General features: G+C 39.9%; 1 protein-coding gene across 2 annotated transcripts in view; it reads left to right on the plus strand.

Moving 5' to 3' along the window:
• Nucleotides 1-1,687: 1,687 nt before the first annotated feature.
• LHFPL3 (LHFPL tetraspan subfamily member 3) overlaps nt 1,688-24,610 on the plus strand; it is a 607,219-nt gene continuing 584,296 nt past the window's right edge. For both annotated transcript variants that reach the window (XM_058297122.1, XM_058297121.1), the window contains exon 1: nt 1,688-5,903. In XM_058297122.1, the coding sequence (XP_058153105.1) occupies nt 5,459-5,903 (445 nt within the window). In that variant the 5' untranslated portion in view covers nt 1,688-5,458. The remainder of the gene's footprint in view (nt 5,904-24,610) is intronic.

The following is a 24,610-nucleotide window of genomic DNA, read 5'->3' on the forward strand; positions in this document are numbered from 1 at the left end:
TATCAGATGGTGACTGTGGTAGATGTCATCAAAGTTCTCAATTTTTCACTCCCTCCTTTCCTATAAGAGGATTTTACCTCCGTACCACATTGACTTTTAGATTCTTCAGATGATATGCTTTGGCTGAGGGAATGCATGAAGACATACTGCATGCTATGTTTGAGCCGAAGTCTTAGGTGCAGTTTTACAGTTCACTTTTGCTTCTTACACTTCTGCCCTTTGTCATAAAACAGTATGTCCCACATAGGAGGTACAAAGTACATCATTTAAGCATAAGAAGACAAACAGATCTGCAGTTAACCTACCTATTGCCTAAAGCAGGACTGTAGTTGACCAGCAACCATCATGTGGTAGGGGTGAGGGATGAATGTTTGTGGGTAAAAGTCACTGAAAGTTTGGGTTGCTTGATTCTGCAGAATACAGGCAGAAAAATGTGTCCTCCACAACCAAAGAACTGAATTATCAAGATTAAAACTTCTGAATGGCTATAGCAATAAGAGCATCTGGATGGCTTTTCTATACCTATAGTGGGGTTTCTGGGGTAAAAAAAACAAACTATAGGCTTTGTGGCTTTGAGAAAATTCTCAAAAAGGCTGAATCTGAGAATTGAGAGACCCAAGTGATGGCTAGGTAGAAGAGATGAGCTTGGTGGGATAAAGATGCCTTTAAGAGAGAATATAAACAGTGCTTTCAAATATAAGCCCTGAATCGAAGACATAAGGGTAAATCTTCCAAATGGGAGATGTTGATTTTCAGACAAGGTGAAACTTGAAGGAGAAATTCCAGAAAGCTCTTTGCAGAATGAATAGAATTTTTTTTAAAGATCAGGAAAACCAATTAGTACTAGATTAAAAGAAAATAGAACCTGCATATTGAACTTTAACCTTTATAAGATATTACTCCATGATAGACCTAAAAAATCACACCTTAGATGATGGCAATATTTCTGAAGTATTTTGTCTAATAAAGGTCACTAGGTACCTTTAGGTCAGAATTGTTCTCAACTCATTAAGGGCTTAAAAGGATTAACAGGGAAATGGTGCTTTTATCAGAGGCTGTAGAGATGTTCAGATTATGAGAAAACTTATTCTGTTAACTGGGTTCTTGAAAAATTAAAAGAACTTAAAAAAAGGGATGACTTACACAGAATCTGATTCAAAAGAGAGGACAAAGGGAAAGAATGAAAATGACTGATATCCCTGTATACATTTCTCTCCCTGTTTGAAGTTTTACATCTCATTGCACAGTGGAATAGACTAAGGTACAATAAAATCAGTCCTGTAATCAATTTGATCTTGATTTGCAGGGAATGTTGAAATACTCAGTCCACCTGATTGTTACAGCTAAACTAGTGATTGATTAAGGAAGAGATGGTTCCCAATATCTGAAAAGTTCTAAAAGAAAACAAAGGGATGGGGATGAAAGCCTTGTTAAGGGCAAATAACTTTATATTCAGGAATGGGATTTGATACTGACCTTGACAATAGCCCTAAAAATAGATTAAGTAACAAATCTTAGACATTGTCTTTCTCCATTTTCCAAAGTCATAGTCATGACTGACCTAAAAAATCTAAGCATCGATTGCCTGAAAAAATGATAACAATTGGATTTCAGAAAGTGCTTTCAATTTTAAATACAACATTTGATTTGCCACAGCCAGATATTTCTTCTTAAGTCCCACTTTTTTTTTTTTTTTTTCAGGTACTGGATTGAATCTCTTTTGCGAAGTCTTCTTAGAATAATCTTTGTGGTAATAAGTAGAATTTTATTGCTGAAAAGAATCTTAGAATTCTAGATGAGAAAATGGAGCCTTGAGAATCTGTGGGATGTGGACAAATCTCCCAGTTAGGTAGAGACGGCTGGGCTTGAATCCCCAGTGTCTTGTATTCTGGGGATTCACATTCTCCCTTTTTGTCTTAAACTAAACCTAGCCCTTTAAGTCACCTGGGGCCTTTGGGGCACTGTTACATGGCCTATTTTTCTGGGGCTTTCTCTTTTATAGTCCTAACGTTCATTGAGACAGTTTGGGATGAGTGGGTCTCACTACTGACCCTTTGTGGCTGCAGGAGAAAAACATTTTTAATACTGAAGATATTTGAGTTTTCAGTGTTTCTAATTCTATGCTCTTGATTACACTGCCTTGTACTAGTTATTTAGCACATATGAATCATATTATAGTTTCAAAATACTTTTCTATCAATAGCAACTTCTTAGTATGAATCAGGCTAGTTTTATTATTTTCTCCTCCGCAAAGCAGCTTTCCTGTTCACATCATAGTCACTGTGCACTGAGTTGCCTGGATGGTTAGCTGTCTGACTCCTGATGTCTACATTGAGCAAAGTTGGGGATGGACAACAGAGATTTGGAAAGGGGTAGAAGGACTAGCTGTACTCTTTGAGGAACAAGTTGAGTATACAAATGTCCCAGTTCAGCCCTAGTTCTAAGAGTCTTGGGAGACTGTGCTCCATCACAGAAATCTGGGGCACAGGGTAAGATGAGTGTATGGAGAAGAGCCACTAGCAGGTTACCATTCATCTCTGTGTAACCCATAACTTAAAGGAGCAACAACTCAAATTCCCAGGGGGAATTCATGGGTGCACTCCAGGTCAAAAATACACCAACACTGGCTGTTCCTCCTTGCTATGACAAGAATGGACACCTTGACCGTGCCTTGGCAGAATGATTCAAGGCACAAGCCCAGAGGTAATTCCGAACCTGGAATGAGACTAAGGTTCTCCCTTGGGGCTGACTCAAATAGAAAAACTCTTTGAATCACAACATTTGACCCTGAGTCACTAGCCTGTCTTTTCTTTGTCCTGTAAAGGCAATTTAAACACTGAGGTTTAAACCAGGCTTTTGGATGCTCAGTCCTCCCACCTTTCAGCAACCTTCCATCTCAAACCCCCATGGGACTAATACAATCTCTTTTAGGCATTGATTTTAAAGAAAGACCATTCCACATAAGCAGGTTAGGGGGGATTTGAGAGCTTGAGTTACTAGAAAGTATGGTCTGTTCATCCCAAAAAGTTATCTCCACCCCCCCCGGGATGCATGACCCGCCAGATAGGCCCATATATCCACTTAACCTCACCTTTCCTCTTCTTGCCACATTTAAACTCTTCCGATTTACCAGCAGCTTTAAGAGAGGGAAGACAAATGAAATCCAACAGAAGTTCTGACCCTCTAAAGCCACCAATGCACTGAGGATGCATCATGACAAATTAGATTTTTAGAGACTTGCAAGCACTATTGTGCTATTCCATATTTAGGTCTCCCTCCCCTTGTCCCACAAATCCCTCTGAATTTTTAAGGGACTTCTGAGTATCTATAATCATTCTTGCTAGAATTATTTTTTACTCACCAACATTGACATGTTTCAGTCTACTCTTTAATTCTGTCCTGGGCTGATTTTCAAAGTCCTGATGTCAAACTATAATACCTAAATTGCAAGCCTATAGGAGAAACTAAATATAAGATCCTGAATATTCACCCTTTTAAATTCTTTCCTAGTTTCAACAGCAGCCCCTTCATTGTCTTGGGAAACCCTCATGCTATTTCTACTCCCTCCTTTTCCTTTCCTATAGGATCTCAAATGTTTAAGTCATCAGGTGAGGGGATGGTTAGTCTTCTTTTCTTTGGGGATGACCCTTTTCCATGAAATAACTATTAATGCAGCCAAATACTTATTGGAGCTTTCCTCCTTAAAAACTTGCCCCCACCCCCCAACAGAACCATCTTAAACTACCCATTCCTGGTAGTTTGATGTTCCACTTGGTATCTCATGTGTCTCACTACTCCAGCTAGGGAGTGGGCAGATTGGATCCCATGGCAAGATGATCTTGAAGATTTTACATCTATACCTCTTTTTGCATTATAATAAAACATGCAATTTAGTATAGACTTCAGGGCTGACTTCTAACATAATTCTTTTCTTTCTGCTCAGAGAATTCATGTTTTCATGGGGTTCAAAATGGTTTGATACAAAAATCTGTTGTTGCTATTGAGCAGTCTGGTTTCTTTGCTGGAAGTGGGTGTGGAGTTTGGATGGGTTGAATATTTCTTTTTATCAGAGTCAGAAGGAACAAAAAATGTAACCAATGGAAACAGAGAAATGGAGTTAAAAAGGTAGGAACTTTTAAAAGAGCAACAGAAAGATTGGAGGAGGGAAGAAATTCAGTAAGTTAACAGAGGTTACATGTACAACAGCAATGCCACATGAAAACATAAATTCTATATGGACAATCCAGGGAAATTACCTTGTTACTCAAACTCTCTGGTTAACTGGAGCTTTGGGTTGTGGAGGAGGTGGAAATACCTGGGCAATTAAAATATCACCTGCCATCATCCTCTTTGTATCCTAGCACCCAGTACAATGCTTGCGCACATAGCAGCTGCTGGTGAATACTTGTGTAATAAATACAACTACCCAATGTTTTCAAACAAACTATTCATTTCTGTGCCACAATCATTTTCATGCACATTCAAGCCCCATCTATGGCAGGACTGTAGGAAGAAAATGCCCGGACTAAAAAGAAAGTATGGGGCACGGATTGGCTACAGTTCATTTGGCAGCAGAGGGGGAACGAACTCAGGAGAGAATAAGCTCAGCTGAGCCGATACAGACCGCCCTTGAGGGTTGCCTTACATTATTGTCCTCCAAGCTCCTGCCCAACTTCTTCCTCCACGACCAGAGACATCCAAGCAGTTAGTCAGGGGCAGTTCTGCGGTAAAGAGGGCATTCTCTTAGGCGCGGTACAACTCCGCTCCATTCGTGTCCCTTTACTGCACCTGCAATTGCCCTCGAGCGTCTGCAAAGATACAGCGGGTAGAAGCACGTTGCTGTGCGGCGCTAAAAAGATCCCAGAATCAGCTTCTCGCGCCCCACCCCTAACACCAACGGGGATCCTGGGGTTGCCTCTAGGATCTCTGTGGGTGCTCCCACCTCCTCCTTGGATTCCCCTCCAGGCCCGCTTCTCTAATCTGCACCCACCACTCGAGGGGCATCCGGGAGTCGCCGCTGTCTTCCGCGCCCCTGGGCACCCGGCGGCCGGGCGGGAGGCGGGAGGTGCTAAGTGGAGTGGGGGGCGCTCTGGGCTCGCGCGCCCCGCTGCCCGGCTCGGGATTTGCCACCTTTAGCTGCAGCAGCGGCGGCGGCGGCGGCGGCGGCGGGAAGAGGGGTGGCAGGTTTTGAGGAGGGCTGAAGCCCGGGCCGGGAAGGAGGTAGGGAGTGAGAGAGGGAGGGGGGCCGGGAGGCTGTGCCAGGCGAGCCGGAGGGGTGCTCCGCGCTCCCCCGCCCTCCTTCCGGGAGCGAGGATGCAGACTCTGAAACTGGCGCTGCTGGGCTGAGGCGGAGGCAGGGGAGTTGCAGCGCGCGCGGCTCGGTGAGTGTGTCTCCTGCGCGCGGAGAGGCGGGGGGAGCAGGACGAGGACGAGGAGGAGGCGGAGGAGGAGGGGGAGAATGCCCGGAGCCGCCGCCGCCGCCGCCGCTGCCGCCGCCGCGATGCTCCCGGCTCAGGAGGCTGCCAAGCTGTACCACACCAACTATGTGCGGAACTCGCGGGCCATCGGCGTGCTGTGGGCCATCTTCACCATCTGCTTTGCCATCGTCAACGTGGTGTGCTTTATCCAGCCCTACTGGATCGGCGACGGCGTGGACACCCCGCAAGCCGGCTATTTTGGGCTGTTCCACTACTGCATCGGCAACGGCTTCTCCCGGGAGCTGACCTGCAGGGGCAGCTTCACGGACTTCTCCACGCTGCCCTCGGGCGCCTTCAAAGCCGCCTCCTTCTTCATCGGCCTCTCCATGATGCTCATCATCGCCTGCATCATCTGCTTTACCCTCTTTTTCTTCTGCAACACCGCCACCGTGTACAAGATCTGTGCCTGGATGCAGCTCACCTCCGGTGAGTGCGCGCTCACCTCCGCGGAGGCGGTGGGGGGGGGGGGGGGGGACTTCGGGGCGTCCGAACCTGGGAGGGGCCGGAGCGGCAGGGACCCGGGCTGCGCGCTCAACTGTGTGCAGAGCAACTTGATCGGCTCGGGCGTGGAGATACGGGGGGCGGGAACCCTGGGAGGCCGGAACCCGTGGGGTTCCCCAATCTCGGCACGGCGCCTGGTCCCAGAGCGTTCCTAAACCTCCCAAGTGCGGGGGTCGCCACCCAGAGGCACGCACCCGAGGCGGGGCGCTTTCCGAGCCGAGTCCGCTTAGAACTCGCAGGGGGGTGGGTGGGGTTGAAGTGGATGTTTAGAGATCAGGGGTGTGCGGGGGAACTGAGGAGGGATTGACACTGTGAGGCGAAAGGCGCGTTTGGAGAGGTTGTAGAGGCAAGTGTAGCCAGTCAGCTCTGCCCGTCGCTGGAACTGGTTCTGTCATTGCTTAATGAGGGGGGTGTGTGTACGACTAGAGCGGACTTGTTTCTTTCAGTCCCGGCCGTTTGTAAGAATTTTATCTGTCTGGACGTAATAGCTCTGTTCTGAGCTTCGTTCTTTTTTTTAAAAACATTGTAGCTTAGAATGTGCCTCAGCAATGTCCAATGCCAGGTCTTCAGTTTGCTTCCTGGTCAGAGCAAAGGTCCTTCCATTTCATCTTTCTCTAAACAGAGAAAGGTCATGAGGAACTCAAGACTCCTCAATATTTGTTTTTTGCAAGTAGCTTTAGTGAGGTGGGCCGAGAGGAAAACCTGTTTCCTTAGGGTCCGAGATTGCTCCTTGCTTGCAGACAAGAGATTGAGAATCGCTGGAGAAATCAACATATATGAAAGTACTTTTTCTGAGATTCAAAGTTACCTTTTTTTTTTTTCATTTCCTGGTGACTTTGAAACAAAACTAACTCCTTTCTCTACCTCCTTAATGTGGCTTCCCTCTCTGCCAGCCCCTTGGCTGCCCTGCTTCCTAAAGGCAGACCACTGCCCTTGCAGCCTCAGCACCCTCCTTCCAACGTTGTGGGGGCCTTTGGGTTTTATAGATGGTCTGGCTGTGGAGAAAGGGTATATAGAATGTCTGCCTCGTTTGCATTTTATTTTATTTTATTGTTCTGATTCCTTAAAGATGCTAGTTTCAAGCTTTTGTAATTGATCCTATGCCTGGGAAGGTTTTCTGAGTGTAGGGATTTAATCTCTGAGATGACCAGAGTGTTGTATGATGCTGAAGTCCTTAAAGCTGCTGGGAGGACAGCATTAGAGTTCCTCATCTTATATGGCTAGTTAATAAAAGAAAAGAGAAGCTTGTGGGAGACTAGGCTTGTGTGGAAGTACTGGCTTTGTATTAAGTATCAGCTGATTTTGATTTGCCATGTGCTGTGAAAATGTACAATGTGAAAGGCAAGAAATGAGCTTGAGTGGAGACCTAACCCCTCACACTTACCATTATCTTCCTGAAGTGTAAGAGTACTGCCTTTCCTTTCTGTCTTTCCAGTCCCAACTTCTCCACATACCCTCTGTATTTTTATGTATCATGTTAACTTTTTTGTTGGTTTCAAGAGCAGAGTAACATTGAAATTTGGAATACATTCAAGTATTATGGTTGTTCTTGACACTTAGCTGTGGTTTGACTTTGAAGAGAACAGGGCATGCAGGATGCAGGTGTTTTAGAAAAAGAATCAATGCTGCACAGCTAATTTTAATTTTTCTAAGTAAAATGACCTATTTAGACTGGTGGTTCAAATTGGATTGTTTTTCAGAAGTCTGAAAGTGATTTGCAGGTGACTTCACAACAACATATTTTTAAATACTTTGTTTTTATGCAATTTTGTATTCAATTTTTTTAAAAACTAAGTTTTAAAAGTAAGACTGAAAACTATCTTTGGAAAAGAATCACTGGCTTTGAAGTGAATACAAACTGTGATTATTACATTTTCTCTTCCTGAAGTACAATACATAAAATTGCTTTAATATAAAAAGAGTATCATTTATTCTGGAGTAATGAAATATAATGTCATGTTTTCAGAAATCTGATGTAAATATACTCTCCTGTTTTCCGTATGTTAGTGTAAAATGTGGCAATAGTGTTTGTACTGAAGATGTGAGGACATTTACTTAAAAAAAATTCCAGATCCTTAAGTTCAAAACACACTTTTAAAAATATTTATTTGCAATTTATTTGGTATTTGATTTCTAGAAAAATCATAGAAATATATAATTTTATTTATTAATGAAGTATATTAATAAAAGAATTGATTATGAGGGGTCACATAAGAAAGTCAATTATATTCACAATTTTTTTTTTAGAAACCTTAAGGTATTTTTTAAAAATTATTTTTTATTACTGTGCTCTTCCCTTACTCCTCCCCCCACCCATGACTCCCTTGTCTGCTTGTTGTGTCCAGTCATCTTCTTTAGGAGGCACTGAGACCCAAACCTGGACTTCCCATGCAGAAGGTGGGTGCCCAACTGCTTGAGCCACATCTGCTTCCCCTATTGTCACAGACTTTTAAGGAAAGGGATATGGAAGATATTTCTGAAGAATGTCCACATTTACCATGGTTTTCAGGCCTGTTTTGTTTTTTGTTTTTTGTTTGTCTGTTTAGTCTCATGACACTAACAAGAAATATAGAATAATGTATTCCAAGTTACTTTGAAAGTTTAGTTTCTAACTTCAGACTATTCCTCTTTAATGTTAAATAACTTTCTGTAGTCTAACTGTAAGCAAGCTAATCATATGTATAATTGGCTAAACAGAAAAGATAAGCCAATGTATCATTTTCTTTCTACAGATTGGTTAACCTTAGTTTGGGGTCAAATGACTAACAGGTGTATTTGGTCATCTTAGCATTTTAATATAGTAACATCATAAATCATAACCAGACAGAATATAAACTCTTATATGAAATGATACACTAAGATGAAGTAGGAAACTTTCTTGTGGCAATACATCATCAAGAATTATTCTTTGTTTGATTCTGAACAATGAACCAGAAAAAAGTATCTAATTTATTGAACCTGAAAATAATGTTACTCTTCACTTTAGATGTGTGGAATTAATGGTGTTATTAGAAATACCTTGCCCTCTCCCTCTCTCCTCTCAAGCCTGGGTAGGGTGAAAGGAGGAAACGCAGAGTTAAAAGCTAATATGTCATGCTGCTTCTGGATGGAATACTCTACTTCTGGACCTTGACCAATACAAAGACTGAAGATGTAGAAACAACACATAAATGAATAGCAGAGACACAAAATTGTTTCCCAAATCTAGAGAGACAACTTGATTTTCTTCTTCCTGTGTGATTTCTCTAAAATTAAATGGAAAGAGATACATTTCTAATTGGTCAAGCAGGGCCATAAAATGCTGAATTAAAAAAAAATACAATTGGAAAGGAAATATTGTTCTTTGAAAATTTTATTCTTGGCCTCTTTGTTCTTGTACTTCACATTGATATTTCGGTCTGTTTTCCAGTCTGCCAATAGCTAAACCACATAAAGTTATTTTGTTTTGTTTTTCTGACTATCGCTATACCTTGAATTGTTTCCAGAAGAGTATGTGTTAACATTATAGACCAAAAAATCTTTTCTTTTTTAAGCAAGCTAAAGCATCTCGGTGGAATTGAAGGGTTTTGTGGACTTCCTCCGTAGATTTCTTGTTGGAGGGCAGCAGATGAGGAGGCAATTGCCTTCATCTGTTAAGAGGTGGCACCTGATCCAGGTTGGCTTTCATTATTCAGGAGGGATAAGAATAAGAAGAGGGCAGGTGCATTTCCCACAGTTTCTCATCTCTTATAATTATGAGTGTACCAACAAGAAGGGCCACCAAGATGGCAAGACTCTATGATAAGGTTAAGGGTGGAATTGCTTCGTCACTCCCTTGCCTCCCAGCCTTAGTTCTCCCCAGCTCTTTTTTTTGCAGGCTTGCTTGCTTAAGTTTTACAACTTTTTCATTAGGTGAGATGAGACTCACTAAAGGTAATCACTGCATTTCCCAGCCGAAAGAAGAGCCTTTGCAATGTTATTCCATCCTAACCTATGATACCCTGCTCTTTCTTATTGCACGCATCAGCATTTGAAATTAGAAGTGTTTGTGTGTTTACCAGCACGTCTGCTTTCTCTTGAATACTGGAAGTTCTATAAAACCGTATCTTTTTAAATTCATATAGCATAGAGGTCAAGAGCATGATTGGGAGAGCCAAAAGATGAAGGTTTGAAACCTGGCTCTGAATTTAACTGACTGTATGACTTGGGGGATTAATCACTCTACTTCAGTTGCCCATCTGCAGAGTATATATATAATTGTACCTATTTCAGGAGACTGGTGCAAGGATTAAATGAGTTAATGTACATATACTTAGGTCTGTGTCTGTTGTGTAGTAAGCAAGCACTACATGAATGTTAGCTGTGGTTGCTGTTGTGTTATTAATAATATTCCTATATCCTGACACACCATGTATGAATATGTCTGACAGAGTAGGCATTCAATAAATTTTTTAGTGAATGAATGAAAAAATGATTAGGGGGAGAAGAGTGAAATAAATGATTTTTATTCATTTTAAAGATTTATTTATTTATCTCACCCCACCCCCTCATTGTTTGCACTTGCTGTGGCTGTTTGTCCCCTTTGTTTCTTTAGGAGGTACTGGGAACCAAACCCGGGACCTTCCATATAAGAGGGAGACACCCAATCACCTAAGCCAACTCTGTTCCCTGCTTTGTCATGTCTCTCGTTATATTTTTCCTCTTGTGTCTCTTGTTGTGTCATCTTGTTATGCCTACTCATTGTGTCAGCTTGTCTTCCTGCTCATCCTCTTTAGGAGGCACTGGGAACCAAACTATGGACCTCCCATGTGGTAGGCAGGAACCCAACTGCCTGAGCCACATCTGCTTCCCAAGAAGTGATTTTAAATTTGCCATGTGCATGGTGAGAAGTGAATGCTACATACTTGAAAGCCATGATGCTCATCTTTCTCCGTGGTTTGTGGCATTGGCAGTGACCACACCAAAAGAACTCTTCCAGATTTTTTGATGGCAATGGGTGTGACTTGACCGCCTAATTCCTGACGAGCCTTTTCCCACATGGAGGCTTTTTCTGATGCATCAGTAACGATTTTTATTTCAACACTGGCTGATAATCAATTATAGCTTAGGGTCCACAACTTTTCTAGCTTCTCATAAGAAGATCCCCCCCTTTAAAAGTGAGGTTTTATCTAAGAGTCTTGAGGTCGTCAGGCCTTCATCCATGAAGAGGGGAGACCTGATCCAGGTGGGATTTCTTTAGGCACCTTCAGGAGCCACAAGGACAGGAGAAGGGAGAATGTGTTTTCCAGACTGTCCCCTTTCTTCTTACCAGGCATCTGTGTGGATCTGTTCTTCTTGGGACTGCCAGGCAGCTTGCCAGGCCTGCTTAGCTGGGGTGACTCTGAGAGTACAGGGCTCTGGTGGGGGTCTCTGAAGAGGGGACAATGCTGGGAGAGCAAATGCAGGCTCAGCGTGCAGGGCAGTCACAGCCTTCCGTTTGCCTAGTGCCGAGCAGTGTGAGAGGACAGCTCTTGCCTCCAAGAGCTGCTGCTCTACCTGAAATTCAGAGTCGTGGAAGGACCTTTCGTGGTTTCTTCCACCGCAGTATTTTAAACACTCTCTCAGGTGCAGAGGGAAGAATGTATACAGTCAGTAATAGCAGTTTTCATTTTTTAACAGCGTATTTCACTTGTTAAGAATTTTTTATTTACCAAGCCAAACTTATAAGTGACTTGAAATGAGAATAAGAAACTTTTATTTTTTTATTTTATGTAGTGTGACAAGGAATGTGACAATTGAAGAGATGTTGGAAAATATATTAATATGAGTGTCAAAACAAACTATTTCAATAACAGTAAGCTTTTAAGTGTACATCTGTGAAAAAGAACAGGCCTTGTACAACCCAGACAGTGTATTTTTTGTTTCTTGGTGCAAGGCTGAACATCCAACAACTGTTTTCCATTGTGAAAAGGTGAACAAAGTGTATAAAAACACTTCTATACCTAAGTAGTAAGGAAAGCCTAACCAGAACGTGGTATCAGGTGTTTAAGATAGTTATTTAGTAATTGCTGCTTTTGTTTGATATCATGACCTGGTAAAGAGAGCCCAGGTGACTTGGCCAGGATATTACATTTTATGTGCATACTTAAGAAATCTTTCAAAGTGAGCAAAATTTTAAATTAAAAAGAAAAAGAAAAAAAGAAACAGCAGTGCATATAGCTCTACTTGCAGTGTGTGGCTCAGTGCACTTGTGTGTGTGGTGTGAGGAGATAAACTATGGGGAAGGGAATGGAGAGAACTTCAGGTCACACTGCTATGAAGCCGAGAGCACTCCCAGAGAATTCTAATGTGGGGCTTAATAGAATGATAACTGGGAGAGTGTTAAAGTGTGATTTCTTTAATATATTTAAACTTTTGGGGCTGGCACCAGTTTTAATTAATGTGAATTTTTCTTTTATCACAGTGAGTGAACTGAAATTTTTATTTGATAGGCGGCGAGACCAAGGAACTGACCTTTATTCTTAATAAGAAGATGTTAATAATGGCAAATGTAAGAGGCTTTATTTAGCAAATGGTAGATAATTTATTGAGTGGTTTAAACATAATACTGTTATGACAAATTATTATGACCTTTTGCAAACAGCACAAACACCAACCGTCGCCCCCAGCCTCCTACATGTTTACACAAGAAATATCACGAGGCTCTCAAAATTATGACTACGTTTTATGACTTTTCACCACTGCACAGGGTAGGGTACCATTCATTGTTTATATGGTCCTAACTTGAGCACATTCTCATCATTTCTGCTAAAATAAAATATTGAAATGAGTGGCTTATAAGAGGACATGAACCATATCTGATTGCTATTAGGAAGAATGAAAGAAAGCAAACATTTTTGAAAGAGAAGCTGCTGGCATGGGATTGCTGGAATTGGTCTCACATACCTGGGTTCTGCCGACTTCCTCAAGCTATGAATCCAAAGACGGTCACGGGGTAGGCAGGGCCTGTATGGTGTGCTTGGTAGGAAAGATCCTAAACCACAGGTTCCGTGAAGTTAGTCTTCTAATTGCACTATATTGTGAAATTATGACTTACCAGTGAAAGGGCTACTGGCAAAGTAGTGATGGTGGTAGAAATAAAAGTTAGTGGTGGCTCTAGAAAGGAGCTACAACTCAGAAGCAAACATGCAGAACTTAACTAATAAGGAGAGTTCTCTATATCCTTTGCCCTATTGAGAGGTGACTGCTAAGGGGTGTGGAGTTTTTTTTTTTTCTTTTTATTTTTGAGTAATGAATTGTTCTAAAATTTGTTGTGGTGATGAATGCACAACCCTGTGATTATACTAAAACCCATTGATCTTGTATGGTATGTGAACATACCTCAATAAAACTGCTTTAAAATAAAAAATAAAATATAAAACAACAGAAGATGGGACTTTGAATCCAACATTAGCTTTAGTACAGAATGCATCATAGGGTCATTTACTTAAGTGTCTGGACTCATTTTGGAAATAATCCAAGGGGAGCTCTGGATGATCCTTATGGTTTGAATGATGATTGAGAGGGAGCCTGCAAAATCAAAATGGGAAATTTGTGTTATCATCTGACAGAAGGTTCATTATTTGAAAAACAGGTAAACAAGATCCATCTGTGAATAATGACAGGGGCATAGAAGAATGATACCAAAAATAAATGAAGTAGGAATAGAAAAGACACAATGAAATTCAAGTTTGAAAAGCCTTTTGAATTTCTTATTATCAATGGCTTAAAAATGTTTTGGCACAGGACAAGCAGAGAGCTGCAACGCGCATTACAGTGCAGAGCTGTGCACACCTTCCAATTACCAAGAAAGGAAAATCACGACTCCACCCTGTGTACAGGGAGTTGTAATAGACTTTACCATCAGGCTATTCAAAGGGAGATAGTATAGAACTTCTTATATGGCATGTGGGAATATGGAGAAGGGTTGAAATAAGCCAGCCTAAGAAAGAAAAGGTCATTATAAGATTCTAATAAAAATCTTCCTGTAAACACAAAAGAGCATTGTAAAATCAATTATTTGATATAGGTTTCCACTCCCCCCGCCCCAAATATTCCTATAGTTTCTCCTTGAAAATCTAGTGATAGATTAGAAAGCCAAATTGATTTTTATTATGCCTTGAGTGAGGAAAGAGAAGTTCTAGTGAGTGTTTATGGTAAATATATTTACTGAGAATTAAGAACCTGTATAGTTACAGACTAGATGAATTTTTTTAAAGATTTATTTTATTTATTTCTCCCCCCTTCTCCCACCTCCACCCCACCCCTCAGTTGTCTGCTCTCTCTGTCCATTTGCTGTGTGTTCTTCTGTGTCTGCTTGTATTTTCATTAGGAAGCTCCAGAACCGATCTTGGGAGCTTCTGGAGTGGGAGAGAGGCGATTACTCTCTTGTGCCACCTCAGCTCCCCTACTCTGATGTTTTCACATTCTCTTTCCTCTGTATCTCTTGTGTCATCTTGCTGCGCCAGCTCTCCACGTCAGCTGGCACTCCTGTGTGGGGCGGCATTCCACGCTGGGCTGCATTCCCACATGGGTCAGTTTGCTGCGTGGGCCAGCGTGTCCTCATCAGGAGGCCCTAGGCATCCAACCCTGGACCTCCTGTATGGTAGACAGGAGCCCAAGTGGTTGAATCACATCTGTTTCCCAAGACTAGGAAATTTTGAATTCATCTAAGAATTGGGTGATTAATAGCCAGCAACATTATGGATCTATGTGGTACTAACTGTTAGTTAATTGAGTGGCCACTCTCTAGCCAGTTGATTGGATATGGACAGTTGGTATATTATAAAAAAACCTTCATATGGAAAAGAATACTATACTGTATTATTATACTGTTGTGTTTTTCAAACCAATGTTGGTGACTATTTAATGGGTCATGACATCAATTTAGTAGATAATGATCAGCATTAAAACATGGATTCAAACAATAGCAAATATGAATGCAATGCAGGGAGTAAGAGTTTTATGAAAATTTTATTTCTTAAAATATGTGCATACTTATCTATGTGTGTGTGAGCCAGGTTGCAATGGAAAATGTTTGGCTTAGGGTGGACTGGAGTCAAAGAAGTTTGAAAGCAACTATTCCAAAGAAAAGATGATTTAGTATAATACATTTAGAAAAACAATTTTCTTCTTTGGAAAATTGTGAAAGATTTTTACCAATTAACAGGTAATTTTGTATTAGAAGGTAGGGTAGGTAAAATATACTTAACCTAAGTAATTTGAGAACTTTTTTTTTTTTTGGCTTTCTTCTCCTCCATTTATGACTTTTATTGCTAAAGGACCCCAGTTAGATTGTGGATAGTTTGAAAATTAGCATAAGTTTTCCAGATGTGATTAAATTAACCCTCCATGCTATAAAAAATGACATAATTGACCTCTAGGTAACAGTCTAGCTAAACAAACATTAAACAAATGTGCTTAACTTTGTGCCAAATGGATATAGACTCAGGCTTTTGGAAGTTGGAGGGATATTAAAAATTATTAGGGAAGCAGCTGTGGCTCAACTGATAGAGCATTCGTCTACCATATGGAGGGCACAGGGTTCGATTCCTAGGGCCTCCTGACCTGTATGGTAAGCTGGCCTATGTGCAGTGCTGTCACACACAAGGAGTGCCATGCAAAGCAGGGGCGCCCCCGTGTAGGGGTGCCCATGTGCAAGGTGTGCACTCCACAAGGAGAGCTGCACCATGTGACAAAATGTGCAGCCTGCCCAGGTGTGGCCCTGCACACATGGAGCACTGAAGCAGCAAGATGACGCAACAAAAGAAAAAGAGACACAGTTTCCCAGTGCCGCCTGATAATGCAAGCGGACGCAGAAGAGCACACAGCAAATGGACACAGAGAGCAGACAATGGGGGAGGAAGGGGAGAGAAATAAATAAACATAAATCTTTAAATAAATAAATGAAACTTATTAAACACAGTCTCCTCATTTTCGAGATAAAGAATAATAGTGGTAAATGCGAGTTATGGCAAACTACCAATTGGTAGTTTTAGTTTGTGTGTGTGTGTGTGTTATTACTGAGAATGTGGTTTATCTTGGTGAATATTCTATGTGCTTGGGAGCAATATGTATCCTCCTATTGAATTAAGTGCTCTATACATTTCAATTAGATCAAGTTGAATGATAATTCTATTCAGGTCATCTATATCCTTACTGATTTTCTGTCTGCTTCATCTATCAATTTTTAAGATAGAGATGTTGAAGTACCCAGTTATAATACTGGAATTTTCTACTTCTTCTCTATTTCCTATCAATTCTATCAGGTTTTGCCTCTTATATGTTATGTTTTGTTATTAGTGCATACATGTTTGGAATTGTTTTGTCTTCTAGAGAATTGACCTCTTTATCATTTCATAATGCCTTTCTTTATCTCTGGTAGTTTTACTTGGTCTGAAGTCTGTTTTGCCTGAAATTATTATAGCTACTCCAGCTTTCTTTTGATTAGTGTTACCAAAGTATATCTTTTTCCACTTCTTTACTTTAAAAAAAAACAATTTTATTGACACTTATTAATAAAGCATAAATCCATCCAAAGTGTACAATGGATGGTATTTGGTATAATCACATATTTGTGCATTCATCATTTCAATTATTCTTACTTTCAGTATTCCCATAATAATAAAAACAAAACATCACCTCTCAATCTCTCTGTGCTTCCTCTGGCATATATAGCTACTATTCTTTTTCGTTGTCTCTAGTATATTTGTATTTATTTTTGTAAAAACAGTCATATATGCAATATCACCTAAATTCGTGTTTTACTTGAAGTTTTACTATCTTATACAATCCTATGTTGCAGTTTTTAGCTTTCCTTCTAGTAATATACATGACTTTAGACTTCCCCTTTCAACCACTGTCACACCCGTACAATAGCTCTGCTAGTTACAAGTACCATGATGGCTTTAACCATTTCTATTCATTTCCAAAGATTTATATAGGTTAGCATTTTTAACCTTCACAAATTCCTGCAAGGTTAGTATTATTATACCAATTTTGCAGATGAAGAAACTGAGGCTTACAAAATTGTTCAAGGTCACAGAGTAAGTGGCTTAAACTGAAATCATACTCCCCTCCCCCCTGCCCCCAAACCCTAAGTCATACTGCCCCTGAGTGAGAGATATTGAGAGTCTTGCCTAAATAATACCTTGGCAGAACGGGGATTGTTGGAGAAAAACTGTTCACTAGGACATGGAGACTGATTGACCACAGGCAGAAAATGTATTTATTGAGAAGCTCTCCCAATGTAGGGGGTCTGAAGAACAGATTGCAGCCACCCCACCAACATGGTGGGGGTCCAAAGAGAGACTTCAGCCCACTCCTGGAATGGGGGGACTTGAATTTAGACAGAGCTTTCCTAGGTGGGGGAATGATAGTGGGAGGGGGTTGAGGGTCCAGTGAGGTAGTAGGAGGGGGTTGAGGGAGTTTGTGATTTCTTGGAATTCTGCAAGAGCAGATGTTTCTTTTCATCTCTAGGGATTAAAGGATACGTAAATAGTGAAGGTTTCCATCTCCTTCTCCCTCTGATATGCAGGTAAAGGTAATAAAAATCTCCATCTCTCTCTATTCTGTCTCTGTGAGGTTTCTTTGTTTAACCTCTGGGAAAGTGCCATGCCCCATCCTCAGACACAGGGGAGGGGGTTTGCCTTTTCCCGATGCATTTCAGGGGAAACTGAGCTGCAGCTTGTTAGTTATTGTAAACCTCTAACAGGGATTGACACACATCTGATTGCCAGGGCAGTGCTATTTCTACCACTTTTTTTTGCCTCCCAACTTAATATGTACTTGTTTAGTGTAATTCTTCAGTATGCATTCTGTCACAGCAGGAAGGGAAGGAGCTGCTATTCACAAGGAAGAGGGAAGTTGACCAGACTTCCCTCTTTGAACATGCCTAGGTGTGATGTGAGCAGGTACTGCACATCCTTTGCTTTTCATTTCCCTAACCTAGGGCCCCAAGTGAATCTTTTCCCACGGTATCCCCTTGGTTAAATCTCTAATACCATTTCCATTCATCTTAGACTGTGAGTTCCTATAGGACAAGGGCAATATCAGCATTTCTGGCTCTGTAGCACCCATTCCTGTCAGGCATCAAATGCAGAAATTTCCTTAATAGATTTGTTTATTGATAATGGTGGCAAAGGTGGTAATGGTGGACAGGATCGATAAACCACAGGCACGGTTCTAGAGAAGGAATAATAGATGTGGGCAACTACTGGAGCCATCAGGGTGGAGAAGAGGAAATGGGTGTATGGTTAGAAGATTTGCATCGTGACAATACGACTTACTGGCTGGATGATTTTGGGGTGAGTCATCTAATTACTCTAGACTTTCATTTACTTGACTTCATTTTGCCAAGGTTTATAAAAAGAGATTATAAGTTACAAACATTAAAAAATGTATCATCTGCTAACTAAGTGTTGCTGTGCATTCACTGAGTAAATAAATACTAGGAAACCCAAAAAGATAGAGTGAAGTTAAATCAGAATGCACACAGGGAACAATCCTAGACAGGCAGGTATCCAGAGTTAGATTTCTGTAGTGGAATTCCTCTAGTTAATGAATAAATTATTAAAAAATATTAAAATGCCATTTTGTTCAGAGGAATAAGTGAATTAATTTATGTAGAACACTTAAAACTGGACCTAGAATATAGAAAGCACTTTGTGGAGTGAACTGCTGGCAATACAGGCTCAGGCACAGCAGAAACGCTCAGCAAGTGACCGCTTCATTACTCAGCAGAAAGGGTCCTAGAGAGCCTGTCACGGCTGGGACCAAGCTGCTCCAGTCAGGGTGGGTGGATGGCAGTTCCCTTTGCCCCATTTTGTGTGGAAGTGGGGAGAGGAATCTGTGGGGTATTTATTTGACTCAAGGGGCGGGGATCCTGTTGAGCAACTGTGGCTGCTTGTTCCCGGTTTCTGGGCTTAAGTTCTGTTCGAGACTTTTCTTTAGACTTAACACCTTCCCAGGTTGGGGAATGAAACAGACTAAAACATCACTGCACAATAGGAAGGGAAGCAGGGGCAGGTGAGGCCTGGGAGATGGCCGCTGAGAGTGTGTCAGCGACTTCTCCAGCTGCACTCAATAAAGACGAAGCTATGGCTGTTAATACTGTTCTTATTACCAAAGCAAGCAGGCTGGAGGAGTTAGGCAGAAAACCTAGCAGACAGAAAGTTGAACTCATAATAAGCATCTTAAAGAAGCGTAATTTGTAGATGTATCACAGAGCAAATATGCCAGACTTACCTCACAGGGTTGCTCTGAGGATCAAGAAAGCTAATGGTTATGAAAGCCTTTATAAACTGCACCATGTTATATGACTGCCTTTGTGATTTCTGTAATGGATTTTGTGCATTACTGACAAAATGCCATATTCAGTTAAGAGTTTAATTTTGTGTCAATCGAGTCTAGCCCTTCCATTTTATTTGCCTAGGGTAATGACTCAAAGTAACAAAAATGTATTTGGGAGATAGTTTTGAACTGTTTTAATAACTTCAACTGAACAAACTGAAAAAAGAAGCCCTGTTTTGAAGATTGCATGGACCCAGATGATCTTTTGATTGTGTTAAGACCCAGACACTTAGGCATTTTTAATAAGTTCTCCAAATGATAGAGGTACTATCCAAATTATTTTCTTTTTACTACTATCACGAGCAAATTGAATATTCTTAATCTCTAATAACATCATGTAACAGGAATAAATTAGAAGTAGCATTTTATCTATGGTATTTTAAATGCAGCTATTATATATTGAAAATTAGGCTCTTCAATTTATCTATGAATTTTTATTTTGCTTTCTAAGCAAAGAAGATAGTGACTTAAGATTCTCAGATTTATGCGGAAATGAAGATTATGTTGCTCTCTTTTTCATTAACATATCAATTCCTTGAATTTCTTTAGCTTTTCTGAAGAAAGTCACAAAAACCCAAACAGTATGTCTTATGAATGTTTTCATTTCAGGTTTGAATTCATCAGCTTATTGTAAGATCAGAATATCAGTGTGCTTTGACTACATCTATGGCTATCACCCAAACCGCTGGACTAGTGAACAGACATACTCTGCTCTATACAGTATCAAGTTCCCTTTTATAGTGAATAGCCTGTTGATGGTGACAAGAGAACTTACCAAATAAGCATGCTCCACCAGACTCTGCTTCTTGAGATGCTGGTGAGCACTGCTGGGCAGTCTCCCCACTGTGCCCTGCAGGCCACAGTGAATAGGTCTGCTCGCCCACACCTCTCCGCCTGGTGAAAGGGCTCTGCAGCGAGATCAGCTGAGGTGGGCGAGGATCTACCCAGACACAGTTCACTGTGCTGAAGACCCCTCCATGGACTGCTGGACGGGCTCTAGAGGGAGCTCCAGTGCTGTCAGCTTGTGTTTCTCGAAACTGCCTTTTACAGGGTCAGGTCCAAAGTCATTTTCTCCCTTAAACTACTCATCAGATAATATTTTAGGGAATAGAGAATGGAAGATAACATAGGAAGGTTAAAAAAAGAACACGAACAGGGATTTAATCAGAATACCGGAAGTATAAGGGAAAGCTCCTTTATCTACAAGGAAAAAGCTAATTCCCATGGACGTTTCAGTGGTCCCTTGCCTGGATTTAGAATTTTTTGAAATGACTCCCTATAACTTATCTTTTAACAGGCTGGTGTCACTTTCTAGTGGCTTGCTCTTTTAGAGAACTCATTGGCATGGTCTTCCAGCAGGACATTTTTTCCACTATGGTGATGGACAATTTAGAATAACTTGGGCAAGTCCCTGGAGCGTTCAAAAGCAGTTCAGGATTCCAGAACACTAAACAGCTATTTGGTCTTTGTATTTATGAACTATGCATTATGGTTGCATCTATGCAGCAGCCTGAACATGGTTTGAAACTTAAAAACATACAGCCGGAAATTGCATTTCTTAGATAACATTAGGTATTTGTCAGAATTTAAAAGTGTTTTAGACTCAGAACATCGACCCTAGCCATAGACAAATAATACTTCACATTATCAGCATGAAAAACCAGACACCTATTTCCATTACTTGCTCCTGCCTACCCATTCAAGTCACCATTTCCTTAAAACAAAAGGAAAAGAAAAAGGATATGTATCTATTATGAGTAGCACATCACTCTCTCCACTGGAAGCCATTCAAAGAACACACAGAATCTATTCTTTCCTATTTTTCCCTTTTTTAAAATAGAGATCTGAACTCAATCTCATTCCTATTTTATCTCTTTGAGATCCTAAAGTGGAGAATGTTCTTCAGAGGAAAACTTGCAAAAGCACACTTCCCTGTTCTATATCAAGTCCTTTTTCATTTCAAACCCCGGGAACGCTCTTTTTAATCCTTACCAGAATTCTCCCTCCTTAACCACCATGTGTGCACGGTGGCCCAATGCCTCCTAAAGTGTTCTGTGCCCAAACAGGTAAAGCAGAAAATCCGAAACTGTACTGACACTGTAATTCAATACAGCACACTAATTTTGCTATGGGACCTCTTAGAATTTAGGGCTAAATTTAATATGCATAGAACAAAAGGAAAAAGTTCTGCAATCAATGAGAATTCATTTGACAATGGTTGTTCCATTCTTTGTGTACTATTAAAGAATTGATTTTGGTTTTCTTTTGAAAAGAGGTATCTATAAAACCAACCTAAGGACCTAATGATTGGGGAGGTGTCCCTAAACACGTTTTAATTGTGATAGACTTATTCAGAAAAGAGAATGTCTCATATAATTCTTCCTGTCCAAGTCTCATGGGGACATGGGCAGTTCATGTGGAATTTATTCCCCAAATGTGTCAGAGTACTAAGTTTAGTGTAGAAGTATGACTGACAAGATGGCAAGCTTGAACTTGTATAATGGAAGAGGTAATGAAAATTTCTATTGTAGTTATAATGTTGTTTAGTCAGATGTAGCCACTCACCTGAGTTTTATGTTTATTAGCCATATTTCTTTATGGTTTCATCACTACAGTACATATTACTAAATAATGTATTGTTTAGTTTTGCCTTCTTTGACTTTGTATATGTTAAAGTATACTATATCATTTATCATATAATATGGAATTATCTGTAACTTCTCCTTTAATATATGTTTTTCCCTTTAAGGAGGAATCAGGGATTGAACCCAGCACCTCGTGTGTGGGAGGTGGTGCTCAAACACTGAGCTAGCTCCACTCCTTTACTATGTTTTTGAGATTCATCCATCTTGTTAAATACAGCTGTAATTCATTTTCGTTGCTGCATACCACATTTTGTTTATTCATTCTACTAATATTGACATTTGTTTCCAATTTTGATTGATTTTTTGTTACACCCACTCCCAAGACATTCTCATGTCTTCCCATGTACCAGCTAGAGGCATCATTTCTTAGCTTCTCTTTCAGCTAGGTGTAGCCATGTAATGAAGTTTAGTAGTATATGAATGGAAGTAATGGGTTTAACTTCTGGGTCATCTACAACTAAGGCAGCCTGTTTCGTTTTTCTGAAACTTTGGCTTGTTTTCCATTTATCACCAATGGGAAATTTTGTATAGGAGTGAGCCAACTTCATTCACACAAGTAAGGAAAACCCCTCAGGCATGGTGGAACAGTAGGATGGAAGGAACTTAGTTCCTGAGTGGCCTGTGGAACAGAGCAACCCCACCGCACCAAACCAGCTGGACTGTTACATGATAGAAATGAACAACAATTCTATTTAAACTGCTGTTGTTTTGTATTTCTTGGTTATTGTAGCTTAATTTTTACCTTAACTTATAAACTATTTTTTTTTTTTGCTATGAAATATTGCCAGTACACACAATAAAATTCTTGTACAGGTCTCTGATACACATGTGCAGGAAGTTTCTACCATATAAACCTAGGTATGGATTGCTGTGTTGTAGGGTATGTATATGTTGAACATTTTAAGCAATGATAAATTGTTTTCCAAGTCTTTGGTACCAATTTTACACTCCCATCTGCAGGGTACGAGTGTTCCAATTGTTCCACAACCTCTTCAACATTTTAATACATTCAACTAAAATATTTTTGCTAATCCAGTGTGTGTGAAATTATAGCTCATGTCTTTGTGTTTCCCTAATTCCTTACACAGTTAAGTATTTTTACATGTATTTGCTCTCTATTCAGGTAGTTTCTTCTTTAAAATGCCTATACAAGTCTTCTGTCCATTTCTTTTTACATTTTCTCCCCCCTTATTGATTCATAGGAAATCATTATATATTGTTGATACTAATTCTTTGTCATGTGTTTGGCAAATATTTTGTCCCAGTCTGCAACTTGCTTTTAAACTCTCAGTAATGGGTTCGTTACTGTGAGCAGAAACTCTTAACTCTAAAGTGGTTAAATATACCAGTATTTTCCACTTTGACTAGTGCATTTTTGTCATTTTTTAGAAAATTGTCCCTTCTCCAAGTTCATAAACATACTTTTCTTTGTTTTCTTCTAAGGATTTTACCAATCGGATTTAAACTCTTGTCTTATCTGGAATAGGTTTTTGCATGTGGAATAAATTCATTTCCTATTTGAATAGCCAGTTGTTTCAGCATGACTTCCAAATTATGCATTTTTTCCTCCAGTGATCTTCAATGCTAGTTCTGTCTTAGATGAAATTTCCAGTTGTGCACAGATCTTTACTGGGATATCCATTCTGTTTACTGGAAATTGTGATCTTAATTACTTAGTTTTAAAAGTAAAACTCCTCTGGTTAGGTTAAATACCACTGGTTTGTTCTTTAGGATTGTATTTACTATTTTTGGTCCTTATCCATTTTAGCATCAATCCCCTGAGAAGTTCTGTTGGACTTTTCATTGGTGTTACACTGAATCTATAGACCAATTTAGAGAGAACTGACAGTTTCACAACACTGGATTTTCTTATCCATGAATATGGTATTTCTCCTTTCATTTAGATCTCCTTTAGTGTTTTTTGTTTTTTTTTGAACAGTGTTAAAATTTACCTTTAACATTCTTGCACATGAATGTTAGAGTTATTCCTGGGCACCTTATACTTATTTTTATTTTGGTAAAAAGTAATTTTGAATTACTTTCTTTGCAGGTATATAGAACTATAGTAGTTTTTATTAGTTTGTTTTCATTCTTTTTCTTTTTAGGGCTATAGTAGATTTTTATCTTGATCTTATATTTTTCATTGATCTTATATTTCTCAACAAAGAAGCACTGATTTTTAACTTTGCTAACTTCCAGCATTCATTCTAATTAGTTGGCTGTGGATTCTTTGGGATTTTCTACTTGTATAATCACATTATCTGCCAATAATGACATTTTTTGTTCTGCTTTTCGAATTCTTTTACCATTCATTTGTTTTCCTATCTTTTTATTCCCCTGGCTAAGGGCTCATGTTGAATGGAAGTATTGCTAATGTTCATCCTTTTCTTGTTTTTGTCTTTAAAGGAAATAAAGGAAACATTTAATATGACATATGCTGTAGGTAATTTTGCAAATACTATTTATTAGGTTAAAGGAGTTCCCTTGTATTCCTACTTTGGTAAGATTTTTAAAGATTGTGAATATATGTTGAATTTTATTGACTGCATTATCTTCTTCTGAGATGACCAAATTACTTTTCTGAATTAATATATATTGATGAGAGGAATTACAATGGTAGATTTTTCTAATCTTGAAATT

This window comes from Dasypus novemcinctus, chromosome 5, assembly GCF_030445035.2.
Source record: "Dasypus novemcinctus isolate mDasNov1 chromosome 5, mDasNov1.1.hap2, whole genome shotgun sequence".
NCBI classification, from domain to species: Eukaryota; Metazoa; Chordata; class Mammalia; order Cingulata; family Dasypodidae; genus Dasypus; species Dasypus novemcinctus.